Source organism: Talaromyces rugulosus, chromosome I (assembly GCF_013368755.1).
Source record: "Talaromyces rugulosus chromosome I, complete sequence".
NCBI lineage: Eukaryota > Fungi > Ascomycota > Eurotiomycetes > Eurotiales > Trichocomaceae > Talaromyces > Talaromyces rugulosus.
Genome location: NC_049561.1, coordinates 1,945,017 through 1,968,329, shown reverse-complemented (window position 1 = coordinate 1,968,329; position 23,313 = coordinate 1,945,017). Strand labels below are relative to the sequence as shown.

General features: G+C 48.4%; 8 protein-coding genes across 8 annotated transcripts; 5 read left to right on the top strand and 3 right to left on the bottom strand.

Moving 5' to 3' along the window:
- Positions 1–2,903: 2,903 nt before the first annotated feature.
- On the top strand, positions 2,904–3,186 carry TRUGW13939_00660 (uncharacterized protein; the record flags this gene model as incomplete). Its single annotated transcript, XM_035483867.1, has 2 exons — positions 2,904–2,932; positions 2,988–3,186. The coding sequence occupies 2 exons, from the start codon at positions 2,904–2,906 to the stop codon at positions 3,184–3,186; spliced, it is 228 nt and encodes a 75-aa protein (XP_035339760.1).
- Positions 3,187–3,494: 308 nt separating this feature from the next.
- TRUGW13939_00659 (uncharacterized protein) lies at positions 3,495–4,774 on the bottom strand (the record flags this gene model as incomplete). The annotated part of the gene is made up of 2 exons (XM_035483866.1): positions 3,495–4,308; positions 4,365–4,774. 2 exons carry the CDS (start codon positions 4,772–4,774, stop codon positions 3,495–3,497), a joined length of 1,224 nt encoding a protein of 407 aa, XP_035339759.1.
- Positions 4,775–6,027: 1,253 nt separating this feature from the next.
- TRUGW13939_00658 (uncharacterized protein) lies at positions 6,028–7,124 on the top strand (the record flags this gene model as incomplete). Its single annotated transcript, XM_035483865.1, has 5 exons — positions 6,028–6,074; positions 6,123–6,362; positions 6,420–6,540; positions 6,591–6,651; positions 6,700–7,124. The coding sequence occupies 5 exons, from the start codon at positions 6,028–6,030 to the stop codon at positions 7,122–7,124; spliced, it is 894 nt and encodes a 297-aa protein (XP_035339758.1).
- Positions 7,125–8,200: 1,076 nt separating this feature from the next.
- Positions 8,201–10,135, top strand: TRUGW13939_00657 (uncharacterized protein; the record flags this gene model as incomplete). Its single annotated transcript, XM_035483864.1, has 2 exons — positions 8,201–9,811; positions 9,881–10,135. 2 exons carry the CDS (start codon positions 8,201–8,203, stop codon positions 10,133–10,135), a joined length of 1,866 nt encoding a protein of 621 aa, XP_035339757.1.
- Positions 10,136–10,376: 241 nt separating this feature from the next.
- TRUGW13939_00656 (uncharacterized protein) lies at positions 10,377–11,988 on the bottom strand (the record flags this gene model as incomplete). Its single annotated transcript, XM_035483863.1, has 2 exons — positions 10,377–11,016; positions 11,078–11,988. The coding sequence occupies 2 exons, from the start codon at positions 11,986–11,988 to the stop codon at positions 10,377–10,379; spliced, it is 1,551 nt and encodes a 516-aa protein (XP_035339756.1).
- A 380-nt stretch (positions 11,989–12,368) lies between these two features.
- Positions 12,369–13,696, top strand: TRUGW13939_00655 (uncharacterized protein; the record flags this gene model as incomplete). The annotated part of the gene is made up of 2 exons (XM_035483862.1): positions 12,369–12,730; positions 12,796–13,696. 2 exons carry the CDS (start codon positions 12,369–12,371, stop codon positions 13,694–13,696), a joined length of 1,263 nt encoding a protein of 420 aa, XP_035339755.1.
- A 444-nt stretch (positions 13,697–14,140) lies between these two features.
- Positions 14,141–20,358, top strand: TRUGW13939_00654 (uncharacterized protein; the record flags this gene model as incomplete). The annotated part of the gene is made up of 4 exons (XM_035483861.1): positions 14,141–14,666; positions 14,730–15,273; positions 15,539–17,249; positions 17,620–20,358. The coding sequence occupies 4 exons, from the start codon at positions 14,141–14,143 to the stop codon at positions 20,356–20,358; spliced, it is 5,520 nt and encodes a 1,839-aa protein (XP_035339754.1).
- Positions 20,359–20,848: 490 nt separating this feature from the next.
- TRUGW13939_00653 (uncharacterized protein) lies at positions 20,849–22,729 on the bottom strand (the record flags this gene model as incomplete). The annotated part of the gene is made up of 1 exon (XM_035483860.1): positions 20,849–22,729. The coding sequence occupies one exon, from the start codon at positions 22,727–22,729 to the stop codon at positions 20,849–20,851; it is 1,881 nt and encodes a 626-aa protein (XP_035339753.1).
- Positions 22,730–23,313: the final 584 nt, after the last annotated feature.

The following is a 23,313-nucleotide window of genomic DNA, read 5'->3' as shown; positions in this document are numbered from 1 at the left end:
ATCCCTATATTGGGGCGTTTCCGGAACGCTACCCTTGCTGGTGTGGAGATTTGGCTGAAGTTTCCTCCATTTTTTCCCAACCCCGTTTTATTTGAACATAGCCTTTGTGTGGATTTTTCCAGGTTTGTATTGTATGATCAATCGCGTTCATGATGCTTGGTGATGCAATCGAAAGTGGAAAATCGCGGTAGTATTGTCTTGAGCATATCTATCAAGGTGGGCATGTAGTCTACACAAATAGCAATTAGAAGCTTCTGAGTAGGTAATAAAAGATGAACTTTACTAATAGCAACAGGAATAACTGCTAGAAACACATCGTATATTTTCTTGCAGATCAAATCATCATGATGTGAATTAGTGCCACTGTAGATTTTCGGATCCCACTTGCTGTGTACACCATGAGCGACATGATTACCGGATTGAATGAATCATCTATCATTTTCATCCGTTTTCCCGAGAATACTTGGCGTGTTGGTACTAATAAAACAGTGGTGGAACTCTCCCTAGTAACGCGGATTCTAAAATCTAGTAGAATAGGCCGAAGTTATTTTTATGAGGAATTGCTGGGTGTGTTGGTCAGAATACTCGCTTCTAATGCGATACACCAATTGTAGTTGCATATATCAGGTAATTGGCCCTGAATGTTTTATACCTGTCGTGATTTAGATGATAGAGCGCTCAGGGTTGATCGGTCCTCGCTTGGAGTGAGTCTGTCTTGATCCGAAGTTCTTACTGTAAGTGGAAAAAATAAGCCGGTATGAGTAGACGACACAGCTCGAATGTTGCCTTGTGCGACGACCAGGTTCGCATTATTTGCGTATGGCCGTAGCACGAATGGAACATTGAAAGGGCTTTTTTACAAGGATAAGTCTGATGTCAATTAGGTGGTGTGGTCTACGTTGTCGCCCGGTTCGTGTTTACTGGAAAAGTTGCACGCGCTTTTTAGATGAATGGTCAGCCAGCCAGCGATTTTAATATTGACACCTGATATTATGATCTCAAATAACGGCTTCGTAGCACACGTTTGGTACAACATTTGCGGCATAAGCAGCGTTCAGCTGAGTGCCAAAGGAACTCATCGCAACACAAAAATATAGCGTGGAAAATCGATGATAGCAATTATTATTATAGCAATCTAGATTGTCTAACAAGGACCGAGGAATGTGGCACATATCTTGTATGTATGTTGCACAGAAACGTGACCATCGCATGTTAGAACTTAGGGCAAACGCCACCCAGCCTTGGGACGAGTTGGCAGGAGCAAGGGGGTTCATCAGAATAGTTCGCAGTTGTCTACTCTGGCCACCGCTTTCAAGTGTCATTGTGGGGCTGTTGTAACCGGTGTTAAGTATCTGTGGCCCTTACATACGGTATAATCTGCGCTAATATCGTTTATAGTAAAATCTGGAGATAGTCTAGACTCTTCGGATCAGAGAGAGGGGCAAGGCTGAGCTATGGGGTAAGCGATGACGAGCCGTGGGTACTGCAATGTTCACTGCGCGAAATTAAAACCGGACGAACCGCCCACGTTCCATATGTTCCATATGCATCGGCAGCTCTTTCATGTGGTACGTGGGTATATGTACACTGCAGGGACAAAAATTCATATATGCACTGCGTGACCCCAGATGGAGAAAGAAAATGCGCCGGAGACCTACCCAAGACGACTACAAGGCATAGTAATGATCAGCCATGACTCGAGCGCGAAATGATCTGTCTTACGAGAGAGAATATTTGATGTAGTTCGCCCAAAAAAAAAAGGGTCGATTAAGTGTGGGTGGAGCTCGGTGCGGCCCGTCGGTGATGTCCTCAGGACCCATGGTCTAGATTCTAGGTTCTAGATTCCTCGAGATTCCTAGGAATCTAGACTTATGTTATCATGGCTTATTTCTTATAAGCATTAATTTCAATAATCCAAATTCTGATCGACATTAGAAGCTTACGCGAGTCAAAGACCCAGACCCAGACACAGCTCAACACTGCATAGATCCTCCTCTCCGAGGGAGGGGAAAAAACGGCATGGGCAGCGCGGCGCTCTCGGAAAATGGCTCGTTGTAATGTTACGCAGACTGGACTGCAGACTGGGCTGTACAGTCACGTTCCTGCATTATGACTTGGGTATAAACCCTCCGTCGATAGATTTATCGCGCTAAAATTTAGCACTCGAGTTCCGACTTCGTGCGGCGCTGTGATGCAAGGCAGCAGCCATGATAGAGAGAAGCCTGGATGATCTACAAATAATGACAAATAAAAATGGCCAAGATGCAGAAACTGAACAAATATGCCTCGTCATTCCCTTTTACGGCGCGTGCGTTTGTGTCCTTCTACACTGCCGCACATTGACTTCACACGTTTTGCGGACTCTGTACATGTTCTGATCCATGCAAGGCTGCCGCTAAGGTATTGCCTCGTGTGAGCCTTGACAACAACGCCGATCTCTATGAACCCAAGTTAACCGTCACCGCCACTCTGATGCCTATAGCACTTGATTCTATAGGACGAATGTGGTGCGCTCATGGCTCGCGCATTTGTTCAATCACTGACCCGCCCGATTACACATGACTCTTTAGGCTAAGTTCTAAAGCGCCTTGGGCTGACACAGGAGAGAACGGAGGAGGAAGATGAGGAGGAGGAACACCCATACCCATGACCAAAGGCCATCAGAGCTTCCTCACTGGTCGATTTCAGGTCATACCAACAATAACTGCCTGCACAGCCAACGAGTCGGTGGAGATCATCATTGACCTGCTTAAATGCGAGGGTGCCTTGTCCTTGTCTTCCATTTTCTATATAAACATGGGCTCCGCTGTTTTAATAGCATCTGTTCTAGTCATACCAAACATCACTAAAGTTGCTAGTTACCAAGTTTCTTTAAAGACCTATTGATCAACCCAAGTCTTACAATGTCACAACCAAATGGCCATCATATCCAGTATGTTTCCCTAAAGCAGATCATAGTGTCGATGCTAACATCGGACTCTGAACAGGCCACAAGCGCTCACCTCTGAAAATCTATCCCAAATCCAAGGGCAAGCACCAAGCGATACTAGCCTGCAGAGATATCTTCAGGCCAGACCAAAATCCCAGCCGTACTATCTCCCAGACAGAGCTCCAGACCGCGAGTCCCACCAGCAGCAGTTAAAGGAACAGATGGCCCAGATCGAGGCCAAGTTCAATGTTGCATGAAACGACATCAATGGAGTTTGGGGGCATGCACAAGCCCAGTGTCGACATGAAATCAGAAAGCTTTTGCGGATGCGGCGTTTAGAATGTATCGTTTTGGGAACTACATGTCAATAGGGGATTTGAAATTGAGATTACAATTGATGTATTTCGGGCACGGTGTTCTTTTTGTATTGAATTTGCAATGTTATCACATACTAGTCAAATATATTGGATATGAAATCTATCTCAAGGGCTATATATATAAATCAAAATGTACGCGCAATAGAATAGAGATCGCACAAAATTTATGATCATCTGGCACCGGTGTCTCAGTTCCAGAATCCGACGAGCTTGGATGCCAGCTCATCATATTTGACACTAGGAAACTCGTGTCCGATGCTAAAATACTCAAACTGAGCATTCCCTTCTAAAGCCATAGTTGCGTCTTCAACAAAGTCATTCTTGGAGATGACATTGTCTATTTCGCCGAGGACTATCAAAACTTTGTCATGGGAAAGACTAGTAGCATCTCTTTGTTGCTTCTGTAGGGTAAGGTACGCTCCTAGCCGCTTCCAGTTCTCGAGCTGGGTCTCTTGAGGAATAGGGCCATTTCTAATGCTCGATATAAACGCCGTGACAAAGCCTGGATGGTTATCCACTTGCCAACTGACGGCTTCTGCCGTTGTCAACGAAGGGTAAGCCCTCGAGAGAACTTGCTGTGGAGATGAAGAAAGCTCCTCGGTAAGTGCATCTTCGACACCGACTTTCTCATTAGTTGAAGCTCCGTGTGGCTTTGGCTTAATGAGAGGGCCGGCCTTTAGACGGCCCTTGACTAGGCTGCTAACAAGCGCTTCAGGGAGCGCTCCTTTAGCGTACAATACCCGAGTCTGATAGCTTATGTGAGAGTCTCGAAGCAGTCCGGATGGTGCCAGAAGCACGAGAGAAGAAATTAAATTCGGAAAGTGCGATGCGAAGGCGGCCGCAATACCCCCTCCCAATGAATACCCAACTAGGGAGAATTGACCCGAGGAAGCCCCGGTCCAGGACAGCGGCGACGATGCCAGGGCAAGGAGAATCTGGGTCGTGAATAATCGATCATCCTGTGGGATGTCGGCAGGCGTATCTGAATAGCCGCGTCCAAAGCTGGTTCATGTGTTAGCTTCCGCTTATCGGCTGGGGCGAGGCTGGAGGTTTAATACAGATCAAAAATTATGACACGGCAGCCTCTATCTACCAAAGCATGCGCAAGACCTCCTAGGGAGAGACATGGAGTTGAGATGCCGTGGATGAGAAGGACTTTGCGTCCATTCTCGGGCCCCCATTCATAGACGCGGATCGAGCCGTAAGGGGTCGAAACATCTCGCGCACCGGGTAGAACATCTAGCGGAATCACGAGCGACGTCTTGTCCTCATCGGATAGCGGTGTTTTGAGGCCTTTCAAAGGCGATGCTATGATCTTTGCTTGAGGCGTGTGTTGGAACGGCCACAAGGATCCGAGGACCAGCCCCAACGCGACCGAGGCTCCGACAACCGCCAGGAACGGCCGCTGCGTGTTAAGATTGACGGCCGAGTCAGTGACAAAATCGGCGGTCTGCTGGAAGAAGGCCATTGTTATCGCAGTTCTTCCGGAGAGGCCAAGAATCAGTATGTGCAAGCAACAACCGTTGTGGATGCAGGAGTCCGTCGTTGTCGTCGGCGCCGACAATCTTGAAACAACAGGCAGGTGTGCCTCGGTATCGCCGCTGGCCAATCATGTCAATCGCAGTGCCCCACACTTTGCGACAGCGACAACGACGTCTTCTTCTTCTTCTTCTCTATCTCTATCTCTATCTCTATCTCGATTGTTACTTATGTGATATCCTCACATTGGCTGTCTCTATTTGTGGCACGTCGTGCCGAAACCGGCACCATGGCACATTTGCAGGTGAAACTTTGATCGTTCCATGGCCAGGTAAGCCCTGAGCTTGTTAAGCCACTACAACTCTAAAAAAAGGAGCACTACCATGGTTGACGACATCGCCATAGTTATGGAGAAAGACGAGTCAGTCAGCGAAACCTTTTATTTATATGTATGGCACGCTGCAGCATTGCAGCATCTCCGAGCTACGCCGGTCCTGATCCCGGGCGATCCCCGCACTCGCCAATTCCTGTACTTCTCCGAATCTCCTCTCAGCTGCATGAATGTCGTAGGGATCTGAAGGCTCATTGGCCACTGCTTTCTGCACGCGATGCGATTCCTTTGAACGTCATCTCGGCTCTCCTCGGAGATACGTATCTCTCCAGTCAAGGACTTCGTACCTTGATGTGCAACTCCGGACTTGTCCTCAAATGGGAAACCGTTATGCGTCACATTGGCCTTCTTCAGCCCCCGGCTAGCCAACTGTGGACCTCCAATTGATGATATTAAAATTATGCGTCGATTAGTCCATTGACTTGGCGGATTCCTTCTGATAGCATGGCCAATGATGATGGAATATCGGTTTGAGCTACAAGTTGTAGATAGGCTTGCCCCGCGACCCGCGACTGAGACCTGTTGTGGACGTCAATAAATCTCGCCAAAATCCTGCCTGAGTCAGCTATGCACAAATTTAGATGCGGCGGTGCCATAGTTAGCTAGCATGGAGACCCCCTTATTTCCGCTCTAAAAAGTTCTTGTTCAGTATTTGTTAGCCCGTCTGTGCCGCATTGAACTATCACTGTGCCCCTCCCAAGATTATCCAAGTAAATAAATCAGAGTGCCCATCCGTGATTTTTTCTTCTTCTTTTCTTTCCGACCCTTCACAAGCATCTACCATCTCTGGACGGTTATTGCGGATTCAGCAACTTCGTGTTTCAAGGTTTCCTTCAATTGTTCGTGTGGGGATGGCATCTCTGGTGTGGTTGATCACAGGGTGCTCCTCTGGGTTTGGGTGAGGTAGCCAAGCTCTAAATGTGAGCGTTATCTGACGGGGGACTAGGGAACAATTCGTTCTTCAAACGCTGGCTCGCGGCGATAAGGTCATCGCTACCGGCCGCAATGCATCCACAAAACTCGCACACTTGCAGGGCACTGGTGCTACGATTCTTGATCTCGACGTAACAATGCCAGAGGCCGAGATTGCTGCCAAAATTAAGGAGGCTCACCAGGTCTTTGGGAGGATTGATATGCTTGTGAACAACGCTGGATACCTTGAGAGCGGCGCCGTGGAAGAATTGTCGTACGTCTCGAGGATCGTTGATATCGGTTGACTTCTAAAGCTGAGAGATCTCGACAGGCTAGACAGAGTACAGCGGAGTTTTGAGACAAATTACTTCGGCCCGCTCAAAGTTACCCGAGGCGTTCTTCCTTTCATGCGAGAACAAAAGTTTGGCACAGTGGCTTTCGTTGGATCCGTAGTAAGAACCTTCTCTAGCAATTGTCTTAATAGCTTGCTCACTAATTGTAGGGCGGTTGGGGTGCTGTGCCTAATTCGTCCGCCTATGCGGCTTGTAAATATGCGTTGGAGGGTGAGTCTCTTTTACCGCCGCTGCTAGCATTGTGTTGACGTCTTCCAGGCCTCACAGAAGCATTGCAGAGCGAATTTGCTGCCCTGTTCAGTCGTGACATACAATTTATTGTCTTCGAGCCTGGCTACTTCCGTACTGAGATATTCTCGTCCACAAATGTTGTCCACCTTCCATCAAACATACCCGAATACCAAGCTTTTAATAATGCTACAGTCCAACGACAAAAAGGTATATACCACAATGAGAAGGGCGATCCGGCCAAGGGCGTGGCTAGGATGATCGATACTCTGACCGGTTCCGGCATGGCAGAAGGAAAGAAGCTTCCACCGCGGCTACCCCTAGGTTCGGATAGCCTTCAGGTTGTACGGGCGAAGTGTCAGGCTACTTTGAAGCTTTGTGACGAGTGGGAAGACTTGATAGTGAGCACTGATATTCCAGCGGAAGCGGACAGACAGGCAGAGGCACATCTTTAGTGGCATTTTTGCGCTAAAATACAGCAACGTTAGGCATATTACCATGACTTTGCACGCATTTAGCTTATCTGCAAACATGTGAAATCGACCATTGCGAAGCTGCAGTTGAGAATAGCTAGCACAGAGGATTGGGCTGGTTATCGTTGTGATATTTTTGCAGATATTAAAATACGATTGCACCTACATATCATGATAACGCTTTAGAAAATGAATTAGCAATAGTCAATTATACAGCAATCATATGTGTTGTGTGCTCTTCTCCTCTAGCTACCTAGTCATACAGGCCAAGAAAAGAAGATACGACGAGTGGCTTAGAGGGGCCGTATACTTCCATTGCTTCTTAAAGCTTGTACTCCTCTTAATAGTTTAAAAGATCCACGTGTTGTATTTATGTGTTCTTTTGTTGCCTCGCAGGGAAAGAAGTATCTAGCGGCTGCCTCAGGCTGGCTCGGCACGGAATTTCCAATTCGGGAAATTAATTCCATGTATGGAAAAAATAGTCAGTTACTAATAACCGACAGAAAGGTTGTTTGTTTAATTTACCAAGTATCGGAATGCTACATAGAGCAGCCGGTAAGTATTCGTGTACATCCACGTATACCGTTGATGTAAATGAGGCATTGAGCAGCCCATCTACCAGTTGACCTTACGCGTTTAGAAAGAAATTACTGACGAAACAGTAATATTAATCGACGCCATTCGTTGTTTTTAAAGTCATGTTTTGTGGTTGCTTTGAGTTTGGCGCTTTGAAAGCTGGGTACGTGGCTCATTGTTGTCGTCCCTTGTCATTTCCCGAAACAGACATCAATAGGGCTTTCTTACACAAGGGCCTTCCATATAGCCTATTGATAATCTACTCCGGTAAGTACTAGATGTCAGTTATTAATAGCATAGTATATATATATGCGTTCTTTATCACTGAAACTTCGCATTTGGAATTTTCGTCAGGCTGTTGAAGATCGACCTTTTTGAAAACTCTCCAAGCTGTCATATAGTTGATATCCTCAGCACCAGGGTCTAAACAATGATTTTTTTTCGAAACTGAAATACCCTAGGACTGAGTATTATCTCTAAACATGCCTAAACTGTCGTTGATACTGATTTTCTCCTTTTTCATGAGTGTCTTGGTATCCGGACGTGCTTGCGACCCAACCGATCCGCTCATCAGATTTATGCGAGAGTTAAAAGGTGCCCGCCAGGAATGTGCGTCATTGCTAGGGGATCATTCGACAAGAACAGTCACTACTACTACTTCTGTGGATTCGCCTCCGACTACTTTATTCACAGAGATAGATCGCGAAACCACCATTGGCTCGGTCGAGGTGGATAGAATAACCAACACGGTCAAGCATACGGATACTGAAACCGTTACCAGTGCTGTATATGACGTGACGAGTTATAGCACAGTTGTAGTCACAATGACTTCAGTCGCTTCTCCCCAAGCTCGAACATCAACGGTTTTTCAAACGATCACCACCGGCGGCACTATTACTTACTATACGATCACGATTACTAGTTTCGGGACAACAGCTACAGGTGCGACTTTGACATCTGCTACAACTACTGGAGTGTTAGTCACCACTTATTTTGATTCTACTACCACTGCGAGTGGCAAGCCACCATTAGTAACAAGTGCAAGAACTAGTTTGATAACGACTTTGCCAGATTATTCCACAGAAACCACTACAGCTACGTCTTTGCTACCTTCTACGCCTCTTACATCTGTCAAATCTACAAAGACAGGAAGCAATAATACCACGACGGGATCAGATTATTTCACAGAAACGACCATGGCTTCCTCTTTGCTATCTTATAATTCTCCAAAATCTCCGATACCCATATTGCCAACAAGTATTAGAAAAGGATCTACACCGACCTTTTCAGCAACCATCACGCCTTCATCTCCATTATCTTCGGCTCCTCTCAAAACTACCAAGCCCATAATTACACCAAGTAATAGAAGAAACTTTACATCAACACCACTGGTGAATAATGCAACGGGGACTGGTAGGGTTTCATCATTGCTCCCTTCTCCTCTTCCAGTCACTACTGGTTCTACAAAGGCAAATAGTACCACATATACCTCTTCTTCTCCTGGGTTTGAGAGTTATACAACAGAGACTAGCACATCCCCATTTTTGCTGCCTTCTTCTCCATCTGTTTACACGTCTATTTCTCCTTCTTATCTTTCTACTCCTCTACCCCCTACTACCGTTACCGCCGGTACTAGCAAAGGTCCCAGTGTTCCACTTGCACCAGGCTGTACCGAATACACCATCACGATAACTGTCACTGATCTTTCCCCTCGGCCATCCACTGCAACCTCCACTTTCACCACGCTAGGGTCTATTTACAATACTTCTATATCTAAAAATACAACACGTTTTTCCACACCGCTCACTCCCTCTCCATCCCCATCTCCCTCTCCATTAGCAGGACCGGGTCCTGTCATGAATAGGTGGAGACGGTTCAATATTCCAAGATCCTCGTCTACTACTCCCTCAAATTCGTGGTACAATGCTATTATGACAGCCGCCCCCATTATTCCCGAGAATGGACTAGATGCATACCGCCTGTATGACCGTGGCCCCGGAGACACGTCATCAGCATGCTCCTGCATCATGCCATATCTTTTATCTCAGCCTAAAGTAACTGTAGTTGTTACCAAAACTATACCGCCACGAATGGTATGCAAACCCCCCTCCTTCTATTTGTGATTGATTATGATGAGTCATTGCTAATGAAATTAAATTCAGATATGGGTTACCAAAACCGAGGTGTTTACTAAAGTTCACATTGATGCCACAACTACTTTCACAACGTCAATAGTTCGACACACAACCAGATACGTCACGATATTTCACACAGAGGCCAAGGAAGCGATGACAACGAAGTCTATACCTGCCCCTGGAATTGCGGAATCGGCTCCTGTTGTCACCGTGACGAGCACGACGACTGTCCAGACGCCAGTTACAAGCACAGTAACTCAATATACTACTATATACGGATGATTGCTATCCGCTATGGTTGACGGTGAAGTGGCCTCTCACTCTAAGCTAATGTACATGTAAGACCAATTTATACGAGCGTTGGTCAACGCATCATGTATTTATCGATTTATTCCCAGTACATAGAATATTAAAGCAACTGCATATAACCACCTGTTCGGACCGGGTTTGCACCTGATTTCTTTAGTATATAGATACATATGTACATGTAGCCACCCAGTTGCTTACAAGTAAAAGTCAAAACCTATGCAATTTCGGACATGTCCAAAGTAGTCCATTTGAGAATCAGATCTTGTACTCCTTCTTGTACTGCTTCTTGCTCCCATTCTTGCACTCCTTCTTGCACCGGGACACTATCCTGCTTGCTCTTCTTATTCTCCTTCGCCAAATCATTTTCAGGCAAATTGTCGTCCCCAGTTATAGGACTTTGTACAACCGAAGGCTCAACCCAGGATTCTGGTTGCGGCAGATCAACTCTTTGCGGCACTTGGCCTGCATCTAGTTCAAATATAGGTCTATCAGAAACTTCCCATCCTGGCGCCTGACCTGTTGCCGAGGGCTCCAGGTGATGTGAATTTGCATGTATCCCTGCAGATAAACTTGCAACAACGTTTTTGTGTTTTGGACGGTTCGCCAACCGCGACAAGGATTGTCCTGCTTTTCGGAATGGATAAGTTACAGCATCCTTTGCCCGTCTGAGCATGGTTGGTCTTGCCCTGGCTCTGGATTCGGCTCTTACCACGACCGACTCAGAACCCTGTTGAATTCTGACAATATATTCGTCATGAACACGCACTGTTTCTAAGTTAGGATGTCTACGGAGACTATCGACATCGTTTTTGACTGCCAGAAGACGGTTTTCTTTGTCTTCGACAGATTCGTGACTATGTGATCACATTGAATGTTAGTGACGGGGAAAAAAAAAGGAATAGATAGGCCAATTACCGTTCAAATAAGGGGCCATCAAAAAGCTTGTTACAAGTAGAGTCCCCATGTTGATGTTGAAATGGAGGCAATTCCTTGTCATGGATAGTAAGCACTCCCTTCTTGATTCGCTGATAACGAGCGCTATCTAATGCGAACTTAATCTCATCGACGCTCGTCAGTAACGACTTGATCAGATTGGCATATTTCGCTAGCTCTTCTGGAATTGACTCGTCCGGATTTTCGGTGTTGTCTTGCACTGCCAAAACGCCAAAAGGAGCATTGTCTTGGGGAGTATATGGTGACGCGGCTCGTGTACTTTCACCAGGATCAACAAATTCAATTGCTTTCGTTAATTGTTGATATCTTTTCGTCTTTATCCTCTGCTCGTCTACCAGAATCTCGATAATCTCTTTTTGCTCCTGCTGGTTCACTTCGGCTTCTTTTCTCCGGACTTGGCCAGCATAGATGATGACGTTCAGCATGAGTAACATGGTAGATTTCAAGCGATCGAGATTGCTCTGCAATACTGATAGCTGGGGCTCCAAGAAGACAAAATGAAGCTTGCGAGCAGCTTTTCGGACGTGATGTGTCACGGCGGACGTACTGGCGCTGGGGCTGGCGCTAATAATGTCGTCCTCCATCGCACTTTCGATTTGCCGAAAGACTTTGTCGCATTCCCCCATGATATCCTTGGCGACGCTGAACGCGTCGGGGGAGCACAATTGCACATCTTCATCTTGCTGGAGATTGTCGCCCAGCTGCTTCAGGACGGTGCAGGTGAGCGCAACGTCGGTGGAGAGGTTCTGGATGTTGTCGTTGGCCTGTTTGACTTTGCGGTGGAATGTGCTGAGTTTGATGGACACTCGTGCTCCGAGATCAGCTATCTGGATGATGCTGGCAGCGACACCGAGGACCTCGAGGCCTGACATGACGTTGTTGTTGTTCTGGTCATTTGTTTGCCAAGAGTTGAATCGAGTAAAAGATCAGAATCAGGGAAACAAAGTGTTATGTCTTAGCCGCAACCTATTAGATTAGCGTGATCGACTAGTCAAGGACACGGTCATCAATAAATCCAACCATTTGTTTTCGACAGAGCCCTATATCAGCTATTTTCCGCCTCACGTTTCCCTGAGAGTAAACTGATTGCCCAAAGGGGAAATTCGGTGCTGCGGGGAAGCGATGCACTAGGCCCGAACAGCCCGCGCCAGTGGAGAAAACTCCGCACGCATTAAAAAAAAGAGAGAGAGAGAGCTTTGCGATCTGCACGTCTGCTTGGTGAAAAAAATTCTTTTCTATAGCAAACACCACAATGTTCGACACCGTCTGTAGCTTTCCGCTCAAGGCAGACCTGTTCACCCAGGCAATCCATCCCAATGAGCCAATTGTCTCGGTGGGCTTGTCATCTGGCGATGTGCAAACGTTCCGATTGCCTTCCAACAGCACCGACTCGGACGACGACGCAGAGTCGCTGCGATCGTCCTCTGTCAATGGGACAGGCCACATTGACACAATCTGGTCGACGCGAAGGCACAAGGGTAGTTGCAGATGCTTGAGTTTCGGCATTGGAGGGGAGACGCTCTATTCTGCTGGCACCGATGGCATCCTGAAGGCGGCCAAGGTCGAGACCGGCGTTGTCGAGAATAAGATTGCGATTCCCCTGTATCGGACAAAGTTGGTTCTACTTTTGTTTTCTCTTTTGGTTTTTAATTCATCTGCTGACGCATTGCTTGTTTTAGGACCAGAGTCGAGAACGACAATCCGTGCACGATTCATGCGCTGTCTCCCCAGAACCTGTTGCTCGGCACCGATTCGGGCGCTCTACACGTCTACGACCTGCGCATACCTTATTCCCCGGTATCAGCACGCCCAGAACAGACATATCATCCGCACGACGACTATATCTCGTCTCTGACGCCATTACCGCCTTCCGAGACGAGCACCTCGGGGTTTAGCAAGCAATGGATTACAACCGGCGGCACCACATTGGCAGCTACGGACCTACGAAAGGGCGTCATAGCTCGCAGCGAAGACCAGGGAGAAGAGCTGGTTTCTTCTGTTTACATCGGCGGCCTACCTTCTTCTGGAACGAGCGTTGGCCAGAAAATCGTCGTGGGCAGTGGCTCCGGTGTCTTGACGCTATGGGAGAAGGGAGTCTGGGACGACCAGGACGAGCGGATCTACGTTGGAGGAAGCGGAGGAGAAGGCGAAGCTCTTGAATCCTTGACGGTGGTCCCAGATGAACTGGGCTATGGCAAGATGGTCGCGGTTGGACAATACGATGGCCAGATCGCCCTCGTCCGCATTGGACAAAACAAGGTCGTCTCGCGCATACGACACGACGAGCTCGAGGGCGTTACGGCTCTTGGATTCGATGTCGAAGGACGCATGATCAGCGGCGGTGGTCAGATAGTCAAGGTCTGGCACGAAGCCAAAGGTGCCACTAACGGTGTACTTGGAAAACACATGATGATGAATGACAGCGAGGGCGATGATGACGACGATAGCGACGGGGAAGGTCACTACAGCGACGACAGCGACAGGGAGAAAGAAAAAAAGCAGCCCAAGAAGAAGAAGCGCACCAAAGGAAAAGGTGGGAACACTGAACAGCACGTAATGGCGTTCACGGACCTGGATTAAACCGCGGGACAACTGTTCCTAGGACCGACACACAGTATGAGCATGCATGGCGCGGTGTTTAGACTTTCACCCTTTTTTTGTTACCCTCGTCGGCTGTATATTTGGAGCTGCATATGAAAGCGTCCATAGATGAATAAATAAATAATCAAATAATAAGTCCCATTGCCGAGAAAATCCGGGGCGGTCGGATATATGACGCATCGGATGTAGGCCCGGAAGAGGCCCTTCCCCATTTTCTCTTGGAGAAGACTCCGGGGAGGATGACTACGATTAGTACTACGAAGACCATGGTGGCACTATATTCTCTGTTATATTCCCTTCTGCTGGCTTCATATCCTTTCAAATTCCTTTTCCCAGCTGGCTAGCTTCGTGGTTTGGCATATTCATCATTCTACAACCCCGCCTACTACAGCGAGACGACATCTAGACAACCACACACACATAATGGACTCATTCGAGTACAGCCCAAACCCCGGGCGCGTGGTCTTCGGCTCAGGCACACTGCAAAAGCTGCCAGAAGAGGTTTCTCGGCTCAATCTTTCTGCGCCACTCCTCCTCTCAACACCACAGCAGACCAACCAGGTTGAAAACCTAAAGAGAGTGCTCAATGGAAAGATCGCCGGCATCTTCAGCAATGCCACCATGCACACGCCCACCGATGTCACCGATAAGGCTCTCCAGTACGCAAAGGAGCAAGGTGCAGATTCAGTCATCTCCATTGGCGGTGGAAGCACGATCGGACTGGGCAAAGCCATCAGTATCCGGACTGGGTTGCCGCATATTTGCATCCCAACCACCTATGCCGGCAGCGAAATGACGCCGATCTTGGGCGAGACTGCAGATGGAGTCAAGAAGACAAGAAGCGATCCGAAAATCCTGCCGGGTACGGTCATCTACGACGTCGATTTGACCATGACTCTTCCTGCTGCGATGAGCGCGACTAGTGGCGTGAACGCTATTGCTCATGCTGGTATGTCAAACACCTTTTTAACAAACTCTCATTTGTATCTTCTGACAGTGTTCTCTTAAACAGTGGAGGCTCTTTACGCACGCAACACAAACCCTATCATCAACATCCTGGCCATTGAAGGAATCAAGGCGCTGGCTAGCTCTCTTCCAGAGATTGTCCAAGACCCATCTTCGCCATCGGCGCGCTCCAAGGCCCTCTATGGCGCCTGGCTGTGCGGCACTTGTCTCGGAAGCGTAGGAATGTCGATCCACCATAAGCTGTGCCATACGCTGGGCGGCAGTTTCAATCTTCCCCATGCGGAAACACATACCGCTGTTCTCCCACACGCCATTTCCTACAATGCCCCGAAGATACCAGATGCCATTCAGAAGCTTGCCGAGGCCCTCCCGGAAAGTAATGGAGATGCCGTCCATGGCTTGAACGTACTCTTGTCAAAGCTCAATGTGAAACGCGGCTTGAAGGACTTTGGTATGAAGGAAGAGGATATTGACAAGGCAGCCGATATTGCTGTTAGCAATCCTTACTGGAACCCACGAGAAATCGAGAGGGCTCCAATTCGCGAACTGATTCGCAGAGTCTGGGCTGGAGAGCCGGCCAAGGCTGACCTGTAGCTAGTAGTTCTTTGAATATGATCTTCAAATACCAGTATACTGTTTTAACTAGACACTGGGGTATATAAAAGAAATTCATAGTTTAAGGAATGTATTACTATTTAGTGATCTATATATCACTAAATATATGGTCCAATCACCCCGCCAAGAGTGGAGCCGCAGATCGAGGCTTCTATGAAAAAATTCCAGATCAACTAACATTACCCCGCTACTCAGCGACTTGATTCAAAGAACTTTTACGCCGTTCGAGATATTGTGCAGGCGCCGAGCTCGCCAGGCTGTCACCATGCAAGCTGCACCTATCCTATCAACGCCAGACGCGTATTTGCTGGACGCTACGGAGCCCGTGGCAGACACCACCTTGGGCGTATCCCGCTCCGACGAAGAGCTGTCGATCATATACGATATCGAGCGAACATTGACGGAAATCCGGCAGGGACGATGGAAGCGAATCGCGCTCCAGTTTCCAGATGATATGCTCCCTGACGCTCCCCGAGTCTTTCAGCTCTTGGCTCGCGGGATTCAGACAAAGGACATACTACACGTTAATGGCCGAGGTAACAACAGCGCGCCCGCTGTTGAGAACGGATCGGAAAAAGAAGCCAGATCGGATGTCGTGGAGAAAGTATCTCAGATAAGCTTGGAAGGGGATTCGTCACCGGATGAGACACCAACGAAGTTCTATATTCTGGCCGACACGTCGTATGGGAACTGCTGCGTCGACGAAGTGGCCGCTGAACACGTCAATGCAGACGTTGTTGTGCACTATGGACGAGCTTGCTTGTCGCCTACCTCGAGATTACCGGTTGTCCACGTCTTCACACATCGATCCCTACCATTAGATCCGCTTGTGAAAGCCTTCAGAGAAGCGTTTACAGATTTATCGTCAAAGATCATCCTTGCAGCCGATGTCACATACTCCGATCACGTTTCGGCCGTACACGATCGTTTGGTGGAAGAAGGCTATACCAATCTCTTCGCGACTCAGGTCGTGCATGATCCCTCGTCTGCGATCCCCAACCGAACGGTACCAGAGACCGTCAAGGACCAGCCAGAATCACTGAGCGACTGGCAGCTCTTCTACATCTCGGAACCCCCAACTGCGCTTTTGTTAACTCTCTCGTCTAGAGTTGCCGCAATCTATATCTATCCCGCAGCAAAAGCAGAGTCTGGCGGGGATGTCAAGCCACTTCAGGCATCCACTTCTGCAGCCCTACGTCGCCGCTATGGCACCTTGGTCTCATTGAGCACGGCATCGATTTTCGGCATCCTGATCAACACTCTGAGCGTCAAAAACTACCTACATATCGTGGATCATGTGAAGAAGCAGATTGCCGCTGCCGGAAAGAAGAGCTACATGTTTGTAGTCGGGAAGCTGAATGCAGCCAAAGTAGCGAATTTCAGCGAGATTGACGGCTGGATTGTCATTGGATGCTGGGAAAGTTCCCTGGTGGACACCAAAGACTTTTGGAAACCGATCATCACCCCCTACGAGCTGGAGCTTGCTCTCCAAAGCGACGATACCCGTGTTTGGACTGGTGCATGGCGAGGCGATTACCAGGCTATTCTGGATGCCAATCCGGTGTCCACTAATGATACCAGTCAAGGACCGTTGGAAGCACCCCATAATGACAACGAGAACGACGGCGAAGACGACACGTCAGATTTCGAGTCTGCCCCACCAGAATTCAACTTGCGCACTGGTCAATTTGTCACCAACTCACGTCCCATGCAGCGCTTACCCAATGGCGCTTCAAGGCATGGCTTATCAAACGGAACAGCGTTGGCCAAACGAGCCAAGGGCGACGTGGCTACCATCGGTAGCACGGTCTCTCCGGGGGCCGAGTTTCTGCGTTCTCAGAGGACTTGGCAAGGACTGGGCAGCGATTTCGAGATCAAGTACGAAGAGGACGGCGAGCCGGGGGGTACTGCTGTCGTGGAAGGGCGCAAAGGGATTGCGAGGGGATACACGGTGGGCAGCTCGGCCGATCGACACTAAGGTAGAATCCATGAATAGAGAAGCATTGCGGGCTATAATAAACTAGCCACGGTCGGAGTAAAAATAAAAATGAAGCGAGCCAATTATTTAATATGGAGGCGTCCTCAGGGACAAAGAGCAACATGTGATAGAATAAGGGCGCGAGCAGGAGTGACAAGGTTGAATTGCAGGTCTTGGCGGACTCCACCGGTAAAACAGCCGCAATTAAGACGTCGACTCCTCGAAGACGCTCCTTGCCAGATGTCTATCATCGCTCTCTCACTGCAGCAGAAAGTCAACGTCCCTTCATCGACTCGCTCTTCCTGATAATGCAGGCCGCTGCACCCACCTCTTCGCCGACTAGCCCTCTCCGTCTGCTCCGGTCGCTCGCACCCGGCCCCGTCCAGCCATGAGTATCGAGATCGAGAGCAACAATAGACAGCAGTCGATCATCGGCAGCTTGACTGCTGATGATAATGCCGCCGACGAAGATGTCGCCATGTGTTTAGGCGATGACATTTCTGGCTCTTCTGCCGCCGAATTCCAACTATCCACCTTCGAACGAGTGTTTTCGACTCACACGCCCATATTTGAATCCCTCCTTCAACAAATACCGACACATACGATTTTCCAGCTATACCACACATCCTCATACCTCCGCAGATTCCTCGCTTCTTATCCTACAGCATGGAAATATCTATCCTTCCGCCTGCTCTTCCCATCAGGCTCTCAGAGCCGCCCGCTACTTGCCAGTGGCTTCGACCCTTCTGCCCCTCGCCAGTCGCGACCGTACGCCCTAGATCAGCTTTTGATGATGGTTGTGATGCCCATAAGCCCCTGTTTGAAAAGCTTGGAACTGGACAATACTGCGGTGTCAGGACAGACCCTCACAACCGTCGTTTTACACACCATGCGGCAGACATTAGAACACCTCTCAGTGCGTGGGTGCAAGAACGTTTCTCTGAAATACCATATTATTCCCTATCTCACGATATATGGGTTGATGAAGGAAAACGCCACCGGAATCCCCGCGACTCAGGAGAAACTTGCTTTGAAAAGCCTCTATACATATCGCTGTCGTCACCATCGACGTCGCCCTTATCTGACCAGCTCATTGATGCGTCGAGACTCGGATTCAGGGCCTACACACGACCTCGTTATCGTGTGCCATAAACTCGGAATATGGACCGATACTGCCTGGTGCAGTACGCCTGCGGGACGATGCTTTCGACGACGAGGCTACGTTTCTATGAGAGTTCCACATGGTTCCCCAGAGGTATGGGTTGTTTTCGACCGTCTATGGAGATCTAAGAACTGGCTTGGGTCTCCAAGCGAACGATACATTACAGACGGTAGGAAAGATGGGAGACTCTGGGAACGGGGGGAAACCGGCTTTCACGGCGAACCCTTGGGAACAGGAGACCGGCCTGGTGGTGGGGAAGGGAAATTCGTTCCGGCTCATCTCCGGCACAGTCATAAGTCGTTTATCGATAATATAAAGTGTGATAAATGCGCCGACATTATTGGTGAAAGATGTGAGCAGTGCAGCGTCCTAATGCACTGCATCGGATGTCGAAAAACACTGTGTGCAAGCTGTGCATATAGCTGGAGATATTCACCAAATATATCCGCCTCTATTCCGACCACAACTCCATCTCAGTCTCTGTGGTGGACGCCAAACTCGGTTACGACTCCGTGTGTCATGCATGATCCCAACCCAGATGCAGACAACAGCCATCCGCCAAATCCCACTATTCCTCCTCAGTATCCAAATCTGGAGTTCTCCTGGTGCTGCACCGAGCCTATATTTTCAGGAGGTGGAGGAATCAGCATCGGTACTACGACGCGAGACGTTGATTTAGTGCGAGCTGCACCTCTACCAAAGGGACAAGGATGGGAAGATCCAGAATATTCAAATAATACGAATGATGTGGACAATGTATCAGAAACAGGACATATCGAATTTCTAAGACACTTTTTTGGCCCTCCGACGCGTTTGGCCTCGACCTGTCCACGCAATCTGTGCAAGGATTGTTACAACTCGACCCGGTGGAAAGTGAATTGTAAAAGTTGTTTGAAACCGCTTTGCAAGGAACATGACCTCCGTGGACTCCGTCTAAGAATTTGTGGATATCGAGACCTTGCCCTCGAAAAGATCGCGTTACAGAGTCATCAGGCTTCCACCGTTGGGAAAGCAGGTCTTTCCGTTGGAATTCCCAACAACGGGCTATCATCAGCAAGACTACGTTCAAGCCCGGCGACGCCTTTCCAATCTCAGGTTCAGTCACAAGGGATCACTCCGATTATGGATCGAGATTCTCCGTCTGCGTCGAGCAGTATAGCCGGTGATCACATCGCTCCAGGGGTAGGCGGAATGCATCCTGAAGTCCTACAAGATTTCATTCGAGCTCAACGGCAGGCCGAAGACAGCTTGGTGAGTGGGCAGACCGCCGGCCGCAGTCAATCTCCTACCACTTCCAACCTTTCACGATCCTCGTCGCGGTCTTCTGTGTATTACGATGCGGCAGCCGAGATCAGCAGATGGCAAGGCTGTCGGTCTTTTTACTGTCCTCAATACAGACCCATTGGCGACCAGCGACAACGCTGCAACAGCGTTTTGCGAGAATGCACCAGCTGCTCGATTTATGTGTGTCAGGACTGCATCGAGAAGAACCCTCCGTGCACTTGTTCGCACTGCGAGATCAGCTATCTTTGCCCCAACTGCTTGAAACTGCGAGAAGCGGATGGCACTTGTCGACGCGTCGAGGAAGAAAAAGCGAAAAAGGAAGAAAAGTGGAAGCGAGATATGGAAATGCTCGAGGACATTCTCGACAAGAAACTCGCAAACGATGTTGCTGAATACGCCGGTGAATTCATGGGCCTGGTGCATAATGGCCGCAGTCGCAATATGCAACCCTCCCTAACGCCATTACCACTCCTCACGCAGCCCCATGGCTATGGTCTAACAGCAGCGCTGGGCCCGCCGCCATTTCACTTGCAGCCGTTCATGAATAATAACCAGGACGGTTTATCCTTTGACCATACTGCCAATTCCGATGATGACGCCATGCATGATGAAACAATTACTCCGATTGCCGATTAGTCCTGATATACTTTCTCTTATGACCTTTTTTTTTGCTTTCTTTGCAAATATCTTTGACTACAATCTTTCCACGTAAATTTTGTGACTGTTATTTACAATTTACCATTTACGTTTTTCTTATTTCATTTTTTTCAAGGCATATCCCAAATGGCAAGGAAGGGAGGCAATCAAGCAAAGCTTCAATACATCTGGGCGTGAAAGGGACACAGACATGAACGGACATTTCCTTTATTTTTCCTGATTGACCGGGCTTCTCTCGGTGTTTTCTTTTTCTCATATTCTCATGGGTGGAGTTGGTTCATGGCGTTCAGGGCTTGAGAGCCTTTTTTTTTGATTTTATGCAATTACAGGATATCCCATAACTATTGACAAGCAAGCATACATTCTCAATTCGAATAAGAATCCCTTTTTACGGTAAATAAATGTCCATTTACAATCAACTATTATGTACCAGACTGCTCTAATTAATATATACAAGAGAGCAGATAGATCAATCCCTTTCTACTTTGCGGTCCGAAGACTTCGCCACTTCTTTTGATACAAAATGTACGGTCTTCTTCTCTGTCTTTGCAGAACAAACAGTCTCAACCCCCCAAAGCAGTAGCACCAAAAGCACACCACCAACACAAGCCAGCGCCAGCCCATGGATCGCCCACCAGATTTGCTGGCCCCCAATCGCACACGTCTGCAGCTCATACTGCCAATGATTCACGTCTGGATCGGCATCGAACCATAGAGACAATAGTGCCGCGTGCCCGCCGTACATGCCCATCATGGAGCGAAGCGTGACTTCACGGATTGCCGGGCTGCTGCCGTTATCACTATTGCTTGTCAAGGCCGAGGGAGAGTATCGTGTGGCGTCCCAGTGCCAGGGCTGAGAGTTGTCGGGTTCATGTTCGTTCTCGTTTTCGTTGTTGTCACTTGAATCCGTAAAAGTGCGGTTGACAAAATGGACAACATCGCAACCCTCGTGGTCATGGCCTGTCAGAATCAAGCCCCGCCGGCCGCGTCCACCAGCAGCAGAAGTATGAGCGTCTCCGCTCATTCCAAATATCCCCTGAAGAATCCCGGGTCCACTGGCATGATCACTCAAATGGTTCTGTTCACGGAGACCGCCCTGTTTAAACCGAGGATTGCCGTCAGAGTTGTCATCCTCGTTATCAAAATACGAAAAATGCGGGCCGTCTACGCATATACCCTCGCGTTTATGTAGAGGTACATGAGTCAGGAGCAGCGTGAAAGACGTCTCGTCTTCGACGGGATAGGAACGATGGGTGATGAGATCGTTGATGTACCCGTAACTGTCGGTTTGGATCTCATTTTCGAAAGCAGGGCCGTCCAAAGTGAGGTCGTTGAGGTTGATTACGTGTAGCGTAGGTTGTATGTGGCTGTTTTCTGCATTCTCGTCCGTTATATTCTTCTCTTCTTGTTGTGTTTCCTCCTCCTCAAGCGGAGGGTGCCGGAAGCGAATATCCCAGTTGGCGCGTCCAAATACTCGCTCAAAGCGGTCCAGACGGTGTCTGGACACATCACCCGCGTATCCAATGTCGTGGTTTCCTGCCACATTGATGATCCTCCTACTCCAGGAGGAATTGAACCGACTCAATGGCTCAAGTCCAGCCTCAGGAGGCACATCGCCGTCCTCCGATGACCTCTTCTTTCCAGTAATAGTAAGGTCATCATTGACCCTCTCGCCGCCTCGAAATAGTCGCTGCCAATATCTGCCCGCGCGTTTCTCAAATTCCTCGTCTGTCACCCATTGACTCCCTATCAAGTCTCCCAGCACAGTAACGTGTGTAGGTCGAGTCCACCAGGACAATGTGCGGTAAATATGCGCCAAATAATAATCGTTGCCAAACAAGTCCACTCGCTTCAGAGTCGCGCGGATAGCGGACGGGATATCTTCGTAAATCGTAGTATGAACAACATCGGCCAAGACTGAAATTACAGAGGGGGGTATCTCGCTCTCGCTATCGCTCTCGCTCCTCCCGGTGGTATCAAACAAAACAGACTGTATTTTCGCCCAATGCCGGCGTAATCGAGAGCCAAATTCATCATCCGGGTGCGGCAGCGAACTGTCGCCTTCAATCTGCGGATCTGCGAGAACAAGGAGACGAAAAATGGCTGGTTCGGGACGGATGTTGTTGTTGTTATTGTTTTGACTGTCGGCAGCTCCGACGTGCTGGAACAGCGTATTAATCACTCCGTTTGCCGCAAACGTCGACGAGGATTCGCGCGCATTGTTTTTCGTAGATGGGATTGGGAACGCGCATTGCTGGACGATTGGGTATAGGTAGAGGTAGAGCGTGGATGCGACGGACAGCGGTAAAAGGATGGCGAGAATCCTCTGCAACACACCGCGGAGGGACATGGAAGGCTTGTGTTGTTGTTATTGTGTGACTATGGCTATCAGCTGTATTCCATAATCGAGTAAATAAAGCACTGCATTATTATAAAAAGCAAAAGGAGGATTATCGGCGTCAAGGAAGTAATACTCCGTAGAAATAGAAGTGAAAGTCCATGTGGACTTCCGCTGATCGTCATTTCCACCAAAAACTAAAAAGCCGACCGAATACAGCTAGCGAGTTTATTTGCAACAGCGATATTAAAAGTAGTAGAAGTAAAATAGTATTATAAATTAAATGAATTACACAAAAATAAGAGAAAGATCGTGTACAATGTATCACAAGTCTTGAAACAGGCGAACGGCCAGAACTTCAAAGGCGAGTACAAAGATGAAGATGCATCTAGTCTCATAACCATGTATCCGCAACCATTTAACTTTCGTAATTCTCATATGCACATACATTATGGCAGTAGAGGCTCGTGGAAAAGAAAGCTTGGAATTCCAAGCATGGGGTATATTGAAAGAAAAGAAAGGAAACGCCTGCATGACCCGCGTCCATTGTGTTGACAAAAACTTCCGGCCGTTGAGAAAGCAGGCAAAAAAGGGCA